This window comes from Cicer arietinum, chromosome 5 (genome assembly GCF_000331145.2).
Source record: "Cicer arietinum cultivar CDC Frontier isolate Library 1 chromosome 5, Cicar.CDCFrontier_v2.0, whole genome shotgun sequence".
Lineage (NCBI taxonomy): Eukaryota > Viridiplantae > Streptophyta > Magnoliopsida > Fabales > Fabaceae > Cicer > Cicer arietinum.
Genome location: NC_021164.2, coordinates 35,031,913 through 35,047,791, shown reverse-complemented (window position 1 = coordinate 35,047,791; position 15,879 = coordinate 35,031,913). Strand labels below are relative to the sequence as shown.

General features: G+C 33.3%; 1 protein-coding gene across 1 annotated transcript in view; it reads left to right on the top strand.

Moving 5' to 3' along the window:
• LOC140920430 (uncharacterized) overlaps positions 1–15,471 on the top strand; it is a 19,748-nt gene extending 4,277 nt beyond the window's left edge. The window contains exons 2-5 of the mRNA XM_073368703.1: positions 11,553–11,879; positions 11,976–12,269; positions 15,212–15,283; positions 15,370–15,471. Of these exons, the coding sequence (XP_073224804.1) occupies positions 11,553–11,879; positions 11,976–12,269; positions 15,212–15,283; positions 15,370–15,471 (795 nt within the window). The remainder of the gene's footprint in view (positions 1–11,552; positions 11,880–11,975; positions 12,270–15,211; positions 15,284–15,369) is intronic.
• Positions 15,472–15,879: the final 408 nt, after the last annotated feature.

The window sequence follows — 15,879 nt, the reverse complement described above, 5'->3', positions numbered from 1 at the left end:
GAGTCTCGAAGTTCAAGTTTGGGAGAAACCCCGCTCTGATAGGTGATACCGGGAATTAAGAGTTGTAATGTGTATTTTACTTATGTTATTACAAATGACTTTTTATATGAAAACTTAGTACGAGTAAGTCTTGGGAATTAAATCAAGAAATTCTAGTTAAATCAAGTTCATTGATATTGTACTATTTTAATTGACGAACAAAGTTGAATTGTTACATGTGTATTTAGAGAAACGTGATATCCTAAATTAGATATTAAAGTTTTTATTCTCTTTAACAGATATTCTTTATCCGCTGCAAGTTTTCTTCAAATAATTTAGTATATACTATTATAAATGTTATTTTGGGGTTTAGGGTGTCACAGTTGGACACACCTGGTTGGAGCTGTGTCAGGAGGATCTTGCGGGGCGCGTGAAGATTATCCGGGATGTATAGTTTTTGTAGAATGATCAGATTAGGTTGACGTATAGGGGTCAAAATCTTGATTTGAGAATTTTTTTTATACAAGTATTTTTAACAATGATGGATCTTGAACTGAAACATTAAGGTATCCAAATTTTTAAAATTTTAATGGATAAAAAAATAAAAAAAATATTATTGTATTGTATATAAGAATTTTAAGTTGTAAATGTACAAAAGTATATTGATAGTAAAACCCCCTATTGCTTATTAAAAAGAAGTAATAGATCAAGTTTGGGTTGACCTTTATAATAATTAAAAATTAGTTTTTAAAAATCTAATTTTTTTCAAATCACTAAATTTTTTAGAGTTTACTTGTTATGCATTTCTTAATGTAAAACGTTTTACACTATCAGCACATCACCACCATCTATAAGTATGACTTAAAAGTAATAAGAATAAAACACAAACGGTTTTAATAATTTGACAATTATGATTAACTGAAAGTGGAAAATATCTTGACATTGTAGAAACATACAAATTAAATCCAATTTTTTTATACTATTAAAACAAGTTTATTAAATTCAAAGACAAAAATAATATATATAATTATTAAAATGCATTTAAACACAACACATTTTTTAAGATACCAATATTGACAATGTTGACAAAAGATAATGGTTTGATTTGAGTATTAGGAGAACTATTTTAAATTACAATAAACTATACTCAAATTAATTATGATATGATTTATTGGTTTGGTTCAATTTGGCCTTAAACCCATAAAAAGTATCAAACTAATTTAATTAATTTCTATTAAATTTTTGGAATCATAGGATCATTTGTTTTGATTTTTATATCTGTAGATAAAATTCACAACCCACGAAGTTGGAATTTAGGATTGAAAATTTAGTTTATTTTGTAATTATAGTAGAGTTGTTTTTATAATTTTTCTTATATATTACTCCTTCTAGTTCTTTTTGTAAGAGACATTTGAGTTATAATTTGGTCAAAAAATTGATATATTTGATCCATGATATGGATCAAATAGATCAAGCAAAAACTTTTGCTAATCAAATAACTCAAATGTATCTTATAAAAAAGATCGGAGGTAATAATATTTGTTTTTTTAAATTCTTGGGATTGTTTTGGTTAGATTGAACTATTAATGTATTTCTAAGGACTCTTTATTTGTTTTTTGCAAGTTTTTTTTTTTTGGTCTATGGAAAAAGATATTGTTATGGTATTTTTTGGGAGGTTTGACGTTTATTATTCGGCCCTCCATAAAAACTAAAAACTAGAGGAGACAAAACAAAAACAATAAGTTATGAAATTGGGATAATTTTAAAAATCAAATATTCAAAATTAATTTTAAGCAAAATAGGAGGACTAAAACTGCATTTAATCATTTTTATTTTAAATTTAATGAAATACACTATTTCTATAAAAAAAATTGTTATTTAATAAAAAACTAATTGTTTTTTTTATTATGATTTACTTACAAATTAAACAAAATATGAACTCAAATTTTGATAGAAACACATGAATCTAGAACGCTTAAAAATGTTGTTAAAAGCTTAATAAAATATTGTATAAGGCCTTCTTTAGTATAGTGATTGTTAATTAAGATGATTGTTTAGTTGAATATTATAGTAGAATTAAAGCGAGATTTACTTATGAAATTGTGATAGATATGAATTAAATACAATTGTGAAAAATAGGAATGAAATACAATCGTAAAAAATAGGAATGAAATACCGATTTAGAAGATATTTCCTACAAAGATTATTTGAAGGAATATATGAAGTGAGAACGTAAACAAGATATAGTTTTTACAAACTTACCTACAGACCAATCATAAGATTAATTTACCAATTTTGTATGAAATTCAAGTTACATATTCTAAGTCTAAATAATTTTAATTGATAACACGGTTGTAGATGATAAAGTGCAATATTTGTTTATTTTTTCTTTATTTCATGTCACTAATCCTTTAATGATAATTGTTTTACTTTTCAACCGTATTCTTTGACGCTCTTAATTGAATTTTTTTAAAAATATTTAGAAACATATATGGATTAGTTATGTTTTTATTATTGATGTAAACTACAGTTCATATCGGAATTTAGCAAGTTAATTAAAAGTATAATATTATTGATTAATTTGAATAACTGATATTCATTGATATTTTGTGATGAAATTTATCAAAAGAATTATAAAAATAAATTTATTTATGGTATAGGATGAAGTGATGTCATATATAGAATATCATATATTCACTAATATAATAGATAAATTAAAAGGATAGAAAATAGAAGAGACAAAAGTAAAAAATACTCAAATATAATAAAAAGAAAACTTTTTTATTAACAAAACAAGAGAATACATGAGATAGGTCTACGGCACAAAGGGCATGTGTTTGACCTATTGAGCCATCTCATAATACAATTTTCGTGATAAATGTGTGAACATGGACTAGGCAGGCGAATAGCTTTCGATCCAAAGATAAACTCCTCAAGACATATGGAACATGTTAAAGCCTCAGTAGTAGTTTTTTCATCAATTCTAATTCTTTCAAGATTTTGAATTGAGCATCTTCGGGTAACTTCGTCGACGTGTGTTATTCTTCTCGTCGGAATTTGATTATTTTGATTGATGTTATTTTCTTGAATAATGTAGTGACCATCTTGACCATAAATTGGTATGACATCTTGAGTTTTGATTCTACTATGAACCTCATTGATATGGTTGTTGTTGCTTTCACAAAGAATAAAGTGATCATCTTCGATACACATATGTGAGAAAATGATGTTTCTATTATGAGTGCGAAAAGGAATAGCAGGAATCATTTCGTAAACACCATTGGTAATAGGATAAAACAATTCAACCGTAACTTTTCCATTTTCTCCCAATACAACAAATCTTCTATAATGTTGTTGCGGTTCCATTTCTCCAAATTAAAGTTTATTTCGTTTGTTTTGCACTGAAAATAATTAACAAAAAAAATCAAATAAAGTAAGCAGGAAGTCATACTGCAAGAACCACAGCGGACCGGTAGAATTGGCGAAAGAGTCTTGAAACAGTCTCTAAGTATAAAATATTATTCTATTTTTATTCCCAACATGCAGAAGTAAAAAATCAGAAGATATATAAAATACAATATTAAAATGAGAAAAAATGTCAAATTAGAGAAGTAGGGTTTCATTTCACCGAAAAAAAAAAAGAAAAGAAAGATTGTGATTGGAAAACAAACCTTAGAAAGAGAATGAATCAACACAAGCAGCGTTGACACGGAGGATGGCAGTGAAGGCGGAAGAGAGTGTGAGAAGAGCTCTTAAACAAAGAAGATCAATAAGGACAGCTTTCGATTGATCTCAAAAGGACATTTAACAGCGCCCATTTTACAGCGCTTGCTAAACACAAGCGCTGTTGTAATTATATTTTAAAAATAACGGAACCTTTTACAGCGCTTTTGATGACAAGCGCTGTAAAACAAGCGCTGTAGTAGGTCATATAACGTTTGCGCATCACGTTATAAGGCTTTTACAGCGCTTGTCAAAAAAGCGCTGTAAAAGGAAGCGCTTTCGCGTATCAGTTACAGCGCTTTTTTCACAAGCGCTGTAAAACACATGCGCTTACATTGAATTTAACTACCTATTACAGCGCTTTTGTCACAAGCGCTGTAAAATACATGCACTTTCATTGAATTTAACTACCTATTACAGCGCTTTTGTCACAAGCGCTGTAAAATAAATGCGCTTTCATTGAATTTAACTACCTATTACAGCGCTTTTTTCACAAGCGCTGTAAAATACATGCGCTTTCATTGAATTTAACTACCTATTACAGCACTTTTTTCACAAGCGCTGTAAACGGCATCTTTCAAATAATTATATACGTTGGAAACCCTCATATCCTCTACATCTTTCAAATAATTATATACGTTGGGAACCCTAATATCCTCTACATCTTTCAAATAATTATATACGTTGGAAACCCTCATATCCTCTACATCTTTCAAATAATTATATACGTTGGAAACCCTCATATCCTCTACATCTTTCAAATAATTATATACGTTGGGAACCCTAATATCCTCTACGTACTGTGCGACTATCTACGTTGTCTCAGGTATTTTTTACACATGATCTGTTATGTTTTGTTATATATATATAAAAAGTTTTTTATATATATATATATATATATATATATATATTAAATCTCTTTTACACATGATCTGTTATGTTTTAAAATTGTCAAAAATTGTCAAAAACTCATACCACATGATCTGTTCTGTTTTGAAATTGTTAGTTGATATTGGTTTCTTTTTGAAACTTGTTGATATGTTTTGAAAGCTTATTATTTTTGTTACTGCATTTATATAGGTGGTATAATATGGATAGGAAATGGATTTCAGCCAATCGATTGTCAAAAGAGTATGAAATTGGAGTGAAGGAGTTTGTTGAGTTTGCAGTGAAGAATGCAAAAGATCCAAATAGAGTAGTTTGTCCTTGTTTAAAATGTTGTTTTGGAAAACGTGTTAGAGAAGATGAATTAGAAGGACATCTAGTATGTAATGGAATTGATCAAAGCTACACATGTTGGATAAGACATGGTGAGAAAAAAAAAGGAAACATTAATTTTGAGAATAGTTCGACATATGCTTCAACTGACTTCGATACAGATACATATGAGCCGGACCGAGTTGATGAGATTGCAAAAGCAGTTGAAGAAGATCTTCGAGATTGTCCTAAAATGTTTGAAAGTTTGTTGAGTGATGCAGAGAAAGAATTATATAATGGTTGTACTAAATTCACAAGACTGTCAGCGATATTAAAGTTGTACAACTTAAAAGCGAGTAATGGATGGTCTGATAAAAGCTTTACAGAATTATTAACACTCATAAAAGATATGTTGCCAGATGATAATGAACTTCCCAGTCGAACCTACGAGGCTAAACGGATTTTGTGTTCTATTGGAATGAGTTACGAAAGGATTCATGCGTGTCCTAACGATTGCATTTTATTTCGAAACGAATATGAACTACTTAAGGCGTGTCCGAAATGCAATGTCTCTCGATATAAGAAGAAAGAATCTACTCCAGCAAAAGTCGTGTGGTATTTTCCTATAATACCAAGATTTAGGCGCATGTATCGCAGTGAAGAAGATTCAAAACACTTGACATGGCATGCAGATGAAAGAATTAGAGATGGAATGTTTCGACACCCTGCAGATTCCCCACAATGGGCAAAAATTGATCACGAGTATCCTGAATTCGGGATAGAGTCAAGAAATCTAAGACTTGCACTTTCTACTGATGGAATGAATCCACATGGTCTTCAAAGCATCTCACATAGCACGTGGCCTGTGATTTTGGTAATATATAACCTACCTCCATGGTTATGTATGAAGCGTAAGTTTATGATGTTGTCTCTGTTAATTTCTGGACCCAAACAACCGGGGAATGATATCGACGTATACTTGACTCCTCTAATCGAAAATTTAAAAAGTATGTGGGAGACAGGTGTGGAAGTTTATGATGGGTATAGGAAAAAGTGTTTCAATTTGAGGGCTATGTTGTTCGGCACAATTAATGATTTTCCAGCATATGGTAATTTATCAGGATATAGCATTAAAGGTCAGTGTGCATGTCCTATATGTGAAGAGAGTACAAATTGGATGCGGTTGAAACATTGTAAGAAGAATGTGTTTCTTGGACATCGTAGATTTTTACCTTATAGTCATCAGTATCGTGGGTGGAGAAATGCATTCAATGGAAAATCAGAGGAAGGTAAAGCTCCTTTAGCACCGACTGGATATCAAATACTTGAAAAAGTACAAGGTTTGACCAATAAATTTGGCAAACCTTTTGCGGGAGAGCTGGTGAAAACTGGGTGGAAGAAAAAGTCAATTTTCTTTGAATTGCCATATTGGAAGTCATTGTATGTAAGACATTTCCTCGATGTGATGCATATTGAGAAAAATGTATTTGAAAGTGTTATTGGTACGTTACTCAATGTTCCAGGAAAGTCTAAAGATGGCGTCAATGCAAGATTGGACTTGGTCGATATGGGAATAAGAAATGAACTGGCTCCAGTAAAGAAAGGAAATCGCACATATCTACCTCCAGCCGCTCATACTCTATCTAGAAAGGAAAAAATTGTTTTATGTAAATTTCTACACGAAGTTAAAGTTCCAGAAGGATACTCTTCGAACATTAAAAATTTGGTTTGTATGAAAGACCTCAAGTTAAAAGGTTTGAAGACCCATGATTGTCATATTATAATGGAGCATTTGCTACCAATAGGTATACGTTCCATTTTACCTGAAAAAGTTCGACTAGCCTTAACTAGATTATGTTTCTTCTTCAGGGAAATTTGTAGTAAAGTGATCGACCCTCAGAAATTACCGACATTGCAGAGGGAAATTGTTGTTACTTTGTGTGAGCTTGAAATGTATTTCCCACCATCGTTTTTTGATATAATGGTTCACCTTACTGTTCATCTGGTTAAGGAGACACAACTTTGTGGGCCAGCTTATATGAGATGGATGTATCCGATAGAACGATATATGAAAATATTAAAAGGGTACGTAAAAAGTAGAAGTCGACCAGAAGGTTGTATTGCTGAACGATACATTGTTGAAGAGGCTGCTGAATTTTGTACTGAATATCTGTCCAATGTTGAATCCATAGGGCTTCCCATGTCTCGTCATTCGGGAAGACTATCAGGAGAAGGGATAACTGGAAGGAGACTACTGACTATATCAAGGACAGAATGGGAGCAGGCACAATTGTATGTTCTGCACAATGATGATGAGGTTCAACCGTATGTTACAATACACATTGATCAGTTATCTCGTTTGAACATGAATAGGAATCAAAATTGGATAACTCGAGAGCACAATCGAAGTTTTGTAACATGGTTAAAAAATCACATAATGTCAAAATTTGATATAGACCCCGGATCAATTTCAAATAGATTGAGGTGGCTAGCAAATGGTCCGAGCTTACATGTCTTTTCTTACACTGGTTATGTTATTAACGGCTACACATTTTATACCAAAGAACAAGATGATCAGACCACTATGCAAAATAGTGGAGTCACTCTCGTAGCTGAAGCGATGCATGTCTCAAGTGCAAAAGACAAAAACCCAATATATGCAAATCTATCATATTTTGGGGTTATCGAGCGCATATGGGAGTTAGACTACACAATGTTTCGTGTTCCCATATTTGGTTGCAAGTGGGTCGATAATAATAATGGCGTTCGGATTGATGAGTCAGGATTCTTGCTTGTCGATTTTAATAGGGTGGGATACAAAGACGAGCCTTTTATTTTAGCGTCGCAAGCTCAACAAGTGTTTTATGTCACTGATCCTTCTAATGATAAATGGTCTGTTGTCCTATCGACCAATAAAATAAGTGATGATAACAATAATGATGAAGATGTTGGTAATGATCTTTTATTTGCAACATCACAACAACCACATGAAATTGATTCAACTGATGATGGTTTATATCTTAGAGATGATCATGATGAGGGAATTTGGATTAATCCATCGTTTCGTATTGTAAATGGACAAACAAATGTGAATGTCACCAGGAAAAGAAGAAGGGCATCTTAATGTATATATATGTTTAATTGTTTTATATAAGCTATGCATGTAATCTGAACTGTGTTATTGTAAATATGCATGTAATCTGAATTGAGTGTTTTATACTAAGTTCTGATTAATTTATTTTCTGATTAATTTATTTTCTGCTTATATTTAGCTTGATTTGAGTGTTTTATACCAAGTTCATGTAACAATGAGTGTTTTATATTTAGCTTGATTTACATGAACTGAACTGAATATAAATTAGTAATTTACATGAACTGAACTGAACTGAATAGAGAGATTCTCTTTTGCTCAGTGCATATATATATATAGATTCTTCAGAATACTCATTTCTAATAATTCATCATCTCCTAAAGTATTGTGATAAAGACAATGATAACAATATTTTTAATCCAATAAACAATGATAAAAATGTTTTTAATGTCATCCCAACCCAAATAAACCAAACACAAAAATAAAATAAAGAGACATTTTACAGCGCTTATCTTAAAAAGCGCTGTAAAAGATCCTTTTAAAAATAAAATAATGAGTGTTTTATACCTTTTACAGCGCTTTTCACACAAAGCGCTGTAAACGACTCTTTTGAAAGTGAGTAAAAAAGACATTTTACAGCGCTTATTTGACAAAGCGCTGTAAAAAAGCTTTAAAAATAATATTCATCAGACACCTAATTTCTTCAAACACCTTGTACGCATCATGGGAATCCAAAAAACATCAGACACAAACCCATTTCTTCAAACACCTTGTACGCATCATGGGAATCCAAAAAACATCAGACACAAACCCATTTCTTCAAACACCTTGTACGCATCATGGGAATCCCCAAAAACACCAGACACAAACCCATTTTTCGCAACATGGCAATGATCCTGAATACCAATTAAGTTTCGATTTAAGAAGGAAAGAGAATGTAAAGAGATAAAAAGGGTGTTGAGGTGGAGATTGAATTGTGAAAGAGTAAGCTTTGATGTTTGTGAAGAAGATGCATAAAAGGAGAAGAGTTTGGTGAAGAGGAAGGGATTTTTGTGGTGACCAGTTACTACTATGTGGGTTTTGCATGCATGTTGAGCTTGTTTAAAAAATAACATAACATAACAAAACACAAAAACAATAAGGCCTTTTACAGCGCTTATTTGGAAAAAGCGCTGTAAAAGAGCCTTTTAAAATTAACATAAAGAGACATTTTAGAGCGCTTATGTGGAAAAGCGCTGTAAAAGGCTTTAAAAAACATTCATATAACATAATAACACACGGAGGTCTTTTACAGCGCTTATTTGGGAAAAGCGCTGTAAAAGAGCCTCTTAAAATTAACATAAAGAGACATTTTAGAGCGCTTATGTGTAAAAGCGCTGTAAAAGGCATTCAAATAACATAATAACACACGGAGGTCTTTTACAGCGCTTATTTGAAAAAAGCGCTGTAAAAGAGCCTTTTAAAAATTTAACTAAAGAAGCCTTTTAGAGCGCTTATGTGTGAAAGCGCTGTAAAAGGCATTCATATAACATAATAACACACGGAGGTCTTTTACAGCGCTTATTTGAAAAAAGCGCTGTAAAAGAGCCTTTTAAAAATTTAACTAAAGAAGCCTTTTAGAGCGCTTATGTGTGAAAGCGCTGTAAAAGGCATTCATATAACATAATAACACACGGAGGTCTTTTACAGCGCTTATTTGAAAAAAGCGCTGTAAAAGGCATTCAAATAACATAATAACACACGGAGGTCTTTTACAGCGCTTATTTGAAAAAAGCGCTGTAAAAGGCATTCAAATAACATAATAACACACGGAGGTCTTTTACAGCGCTTATTTGAAAAAAGCGCTGTAAAAGAGCCTTTTAAAAATTTAACTAAAGAAGCCTTTTAGAGCGCTTTACAAAATAAGCGCTGTAAAAGGCTTATAAAAAGCGCTGTAAAAGTGTTACGTATATATAACAGTTACCTCTTCAGTTTCCTCTTCATTACGTAACCTTCATCTCAACCTTCATTTCTTCTCTTCTTTTGCAAACCCTATCATCCCGTCCTTTACGAACCTTATTTCCACGATCATCTCCTTCATTTCGAACCTTATTTCCATCCAAGATCATCTCTCCCATTTCACACAATATATTTTCATTGAAATACGTAACCCTCATTACGTATTTCTTCAAACCGTATTTCTGTGAACCATATTTCTGTGAACTTTCTGCAAACCCTCTTTTCTTTGCATTTCGTCTTTCTTCGAACCATCATTATTCAGGTATTGATGTTATTAAATTTTTGTAATCATTAGAATGCATGTTGAGCTTTTTTAAGATATACTGATACATGTTGAGTTTGTTTATAATAATGCATGATCCATGTTGAGCTTGTTGATGTTATACTAAAGTGCATGTTGAACTTGTTGTAGTTAAATGGATACAAACAAAGATTTAGAAGTTCAAAATGAAGAAGTTGGCACCTCTAAGACTTACGAAAAAGAAGTCAAACGTGGTGCAACTATCATGCAAAGGGTGATTAAAGCACGGAGCAGTGGCATTAAATTTGAGGTATACTATATATACTCTGTTTGCTGTGTGTTTTTTTATCTTTTTTTAGGGTTTAGGGCATGTACTTACTATATGAGTTTATTAGGTTGGCTGGAACGAGAGTGGTCAGCCAGTTGACCCCAACAGCTCCATGTTTGTAAGCTACATTGGGGCTGTTGTTCGTCAAAATGTCCCAATAACAATAGACAACTGGAGAGATAAGGCGTTGAAGGATGCCAAAGATATCATCTGGAATGACATTCAAGTAAATATTTTGATCTACTCTTTTGTCATTTATAATTTTTTTTCTGTAAAATACATTACTTATAATTGTTTTCATTGCAGACCACTTTTGTTCTTGATGAGGAACGAAAGTCATATGTTTTGAGAGTTGCTGGGAAAATCCATCGTGGATTTAGATCCCATCTCTCAAATTTCTATCTAAAAGATAGAGAAGGAAACACAAATGCTGAACCTCCAAAGATATATCAACATTATATATCAAAGGATGAATGGAGTGCATTTGTTTCCAAACGTTCTGACCCGGCGTTTGTCGTAAGTGATTAATTTATTAGCATTTGTGTTTTATTATTCATATTCGTAGCGTATTTTAAATTTTTACACAATTGCTATTTTTTTTTTATATAGAATATTAGTAAGGCAAATCGCGAACGGGCAAGCAACCCAAAACACCCATACAAGAAATCACGTATGGGATATGCACGCCTTGAACAAAAAATTGTAAGTAATTAAACATCACTTGTAATTTGTATTATAAACTATAGTGTGTAACTAATTTGTATTATTTTGTTTATGATTTTAACGAATAGAGAAAAGACACCCAAGCCGATCAACCCTTGGGTCGTCATATCTTATGGAAGGAAGCGCGTGTTAACAAAGAAGGAGTGGTTGATAATGAAAATGTCAAGAAAGTTGTAGAACTTTGTGTAAGTATATTATCACTTTAATATTTTTTAATATTGTATTTTAAAAATGCTATTGAACTTATCTTTTTAATGTTACATGTATTTTAGGAAACTATTGAACAAAGTTCTGAAACTCAAGAGGGCAACAAGGATACGTGCAGGGACATTCTTGGGAAAGTGTTTAATGTCCCTGAGTATTCCGGTCGAGTGAGGGGGAAAGGATTTGGCGTAACTCCCAAAAGCTTTTTTCCTCAAGAGAAGCGCCAAAAACCTTCCAACGAGGAAGTATTAGAGAAGCTCAGAATCTTATCGGAGCAAGTGGCACTCTTGGTGAATACGAATAAAGACAAGCAACTTCCGGTTCAGCTCCAACCTGAAATACAAATGGAGAGTGAAACCGGGAGTTGCAACGTCGGTTTGAAGAGTATTCCCGAGGTAATTAATTACTTACTACTTACTTGCTTATGTAATTACTTATGTATTAAACAAACTTATATATTAACTGTACTTATGTTTTAACTATTGATGTAGGGTGTCACTACATGTGTCCTATACTTGTCCTCGCCGACTCAACGGAAGGTGGGAAAAGGAATATTGCACAATACTTCGGGAGAAGTATTGCACAATATTCCGATCCCCGCGGGCCATGTCAAAGTATCGCCTACGGTTGCTTTCGAACCAACTGCACCGTTGCCCATACCGGACAACGATGGAGATATGAAGTTCTTAAGCGACGCTATTGGCAGTTACGTGGCATGGCCCACACACCTTGTTGCCCTCGAAAAAAAGATTCCCAAGGACAAATCAGTTACATCTCCCGAAAAGGTTTGTCACATTTATTGCCTAAGGTTTTTTATTTTTTCAGATTCAATAAACTAACATTTTACCTCATTTTTGTAGGTCCAAATAAATAAACCACCCCTACAGCCAAAAAAAGGCAGCAGACCTCAAAAATTGGAGGTTAATAGGGCTGCCAAACTACAAAGGCTGGAGGGTAATAAAGCTGCAAAACTTGCAGCAACAAAAAATCTGGATCGGGGAAAATCGGTCGCTGCTGCTGCTGCTCCTAATAAAAGTCAGCCACGCCTTGGTAAATACGGGGCGTGTCTTGACATCCAAATAAAAAGGAACATGGGCAGCAGCAACGATTCGCCCATTGTACAAATGAATCAAGACATCTTTGGAGATGAGTATATTGAATACCTCGAAAAGGAGCAAATGTACGATCTTCTCGAACATAAGGAGCTGAGTGTTACTGTAATCAGCTTGTACATAAGGTAAAAAATACTTTTAATTGCATTTATTTGTAATTAATTAAATGTATTGGTAATTAATCTAGTTTAAAATTTTCATTGAAGGTTTTTGTACGAGAAGGTCGTGTGCACGAGGAAACTGTCAAATAAATACTCATTCTTGTCTCCGCATAAGATGTCGATGTTCAAACTCGATCCAGACAATGTAAAACACTACATTGTAGATATGTTTTTAAGAAATAAAGAAAGTGATAAATTGTTCTTGGCACCATATAATTCAGGGTACGTAATTTTATCTTTTTTAATTGATGAGAATTTAATTTATTAGTTGTCTATAAACAAAATTGCTTAACCAATTTTTTGTTGTTGTAGGGCACATTGGGTGCTATTTGCAATCAATGCGGTCTCTGAAGTGATATACTATTTGGATCCCGTGCACGGCGATTACACCAATCACCCCGGAATAAAGAATATGCTCGACACGTAAGTAATATTCATTTATTTCTTACATATATATATTTATATATATATATATATAAATATATATATGTAAGAAATAAATGAATATTACTCTTGTGTTAAAAAGCGCTCTAAAAGCAGACCCATAACTCATATAATGGGGTGCATATTACAACGCTTTTTTGAGGAAGCGCTGTAAAATGTGCATAACAAGCGGGCGTTGTATTTACATGTTTTATAGCGCTTTTTTAAAAGCGCTGTTGTATCATTTACAGCACTCGATTCCACATCGCTTATTTTTTTGAAAAAGCGTTGTAAATGGCTTAAAAAAAGCGTTGTAAAATGCGTTTTTTCGCGTAGTGGCTTGCAGAAGAAGAATAGGAATTAATGCAACACTAAAGAGTAAGTGTCCTAATTTATAGCTGATCTTGGTTTTTCAACGGTAACTACATCAATTTAATTGAAGAACCCTTGTATCACAAGTAATAAAAGAAGAACAAGGGATTTTCTATAAAGTAAATCTTTTCAACGGTAATAAAAACTTTTTATTGTTAGACTAAATCTTTTTATTTTTAGAGTAAATCTTTTGCATTTATAATTTAGATTTTTATGTTTCATGCTGTCTATTTATAATTTAGATTTTACTTTTTTTAATTTGTTCCAAAAATCATATGTTATTTCCCTTCATTTGTCTTTTGGTAATTTTTATTATTCTTGAATCCCTATTTCCCTTGCAACTTGAACCTGTTGTTATTTCCCTTGCTTCCATTATTGTTGTGCTCAAATGTGATGTTGCAAGAACAACAACTCTATGGGGTTTTGGGAAGTACTGATACCAATTGAGGGCTAACGTAAACTTTTCTTAGGAGCATTGTGATCGGCACAAATCATAATATATATATAAAAATCTTTTTTTTTCCACATCTCAAATTTTGTTCCGTTGCATGAGTAACTAACTCTAGTCTCGTTTCACAACCTTTTATTATTCCCTGATAGTTAAGTACCTCTAATTGATCCAGTCCGGATTATTTCTGCAAAATTCCTATATAATGTTTGATGGAATATCAAAATTTAAATCTCTTGTGAACGATGTAAAAGATATGATAGTGAAAAGTTAGTTGTACGGCGAGTCGGTGGTGTTATTATGACTCTGTTGATGGCGGTGACGAAAACGAAAAACAACATTTTCTTAATCAATTTCTTTTAAATTATGAGTTTCCTCAAATGTTTTGCCTAGAACGTTTGATACCAACATTTTCTTGATCAATTTCATTCTGATTTTCTATTTTCATGAAGTGTTGCTTTGAAAAATTGGACAAACTAGTGGGGCATTAGTAATACAAGTTTCAGTGTTGAACTTCAATGGTACATAATTGTGACTCACTAATCTGCATGTTAATTAGGCTCAGTTTATTTAGTTGATATTTATATTCAATTTTATTTTAATATTAATTGTAATCTAAACAGTTGCCACTGAACCTTCAAATAGCTTAGATTACATTCAGTCTAGTTTAGCAGCTTTTTATTGCTTCAGTAGCTTAGCTTATGTATGCAGCATTTTTGGTTGGTTTATAAGTTTGGTTGCTGCATAATGGTTCAGCATTCTTATGTGGTTTGAAAATAAGCATCGTAATGTACCCGATGTTTAACCAATCAAGACCAGTAAGGTATAAAATGTTGCACAAAAACAGTGGAGATCTTTCACAATCTCTATGTGATAAGATCATGAATCAGGTAAGATCAAGATCTACGGTGAGTCGGCGGTGTCATTATGACTCTGTTGATGGTGATGAGGAAAACTGTTGTTTTTGAAAATCGAAAACCTTTGAAAACAATTTTTTGCCACCGAAAATATTACTGAGTTGAGTCGCGGACTAGGTCGCTCTCTTCAAGACGTTTCGAGGCACTGCCCAAAATTGTGCAAGGCAGACTATCAACCACGAAGTCCCCAGGATAAAACAGCCCAGATTCTCTGTATCGGAGTTCTACTGCACTGTAGAAAACCGTTCTAGAATTACACCCTCAATATGGCAGTCTTACGACTGACACTCGCAGTATGGCAGTCTTTCGACTGACACTCGTAATATGGCACAATGGCCACTCGAAAAGGAAGAAAGAGATGAAGTAGTAAGAAGGGGGAGAAGAGAGAAAAGCCTCAGATGCAGAGTGCTTTCAGTGTGATTTTCCAACTGGGGAGAACCCTCTATTTATAGTGGAAAATCGCAACTGGATCTGAGAGATCCATGGAAACGTGCGCTCCAAGTGCTCTCAGAAACGTGCGTTCCAAGACCACGATTCGTGCGCCCCAAACTTAGGAAGGTTGACTCTGACTATTGACCGGACAACAAAGAAACGTGAGACCAAAATTAGGGTTTTGACCGGGCAAAACAAACGCACGAAATCAGGGATGATAACTGGATCAGATATGACTAGGTGGAGGGCAGTTACGTAATTAATTAACGTTTCAATTAGAGATGGAATGCAAGTAATCAAATAATTAATTAAAGATTGATTAATTAATTTTCAGGCAAAATAATAATACACCACAAAGCCAAAGCCAAGCCAAGCCAGGCCGGCCGGCGGCGGCGGCGCGCGCGCGCGCGTATCTGGGGGTCAATTTGCTTGCGTTCTCCCTCCTTCACAAAATTGGGGTGCCCCTTGGGGCTCATCCCAAGTTCATTACCTCCACCTTATATACCCTACTAGTGTGTGGTATCCATCCA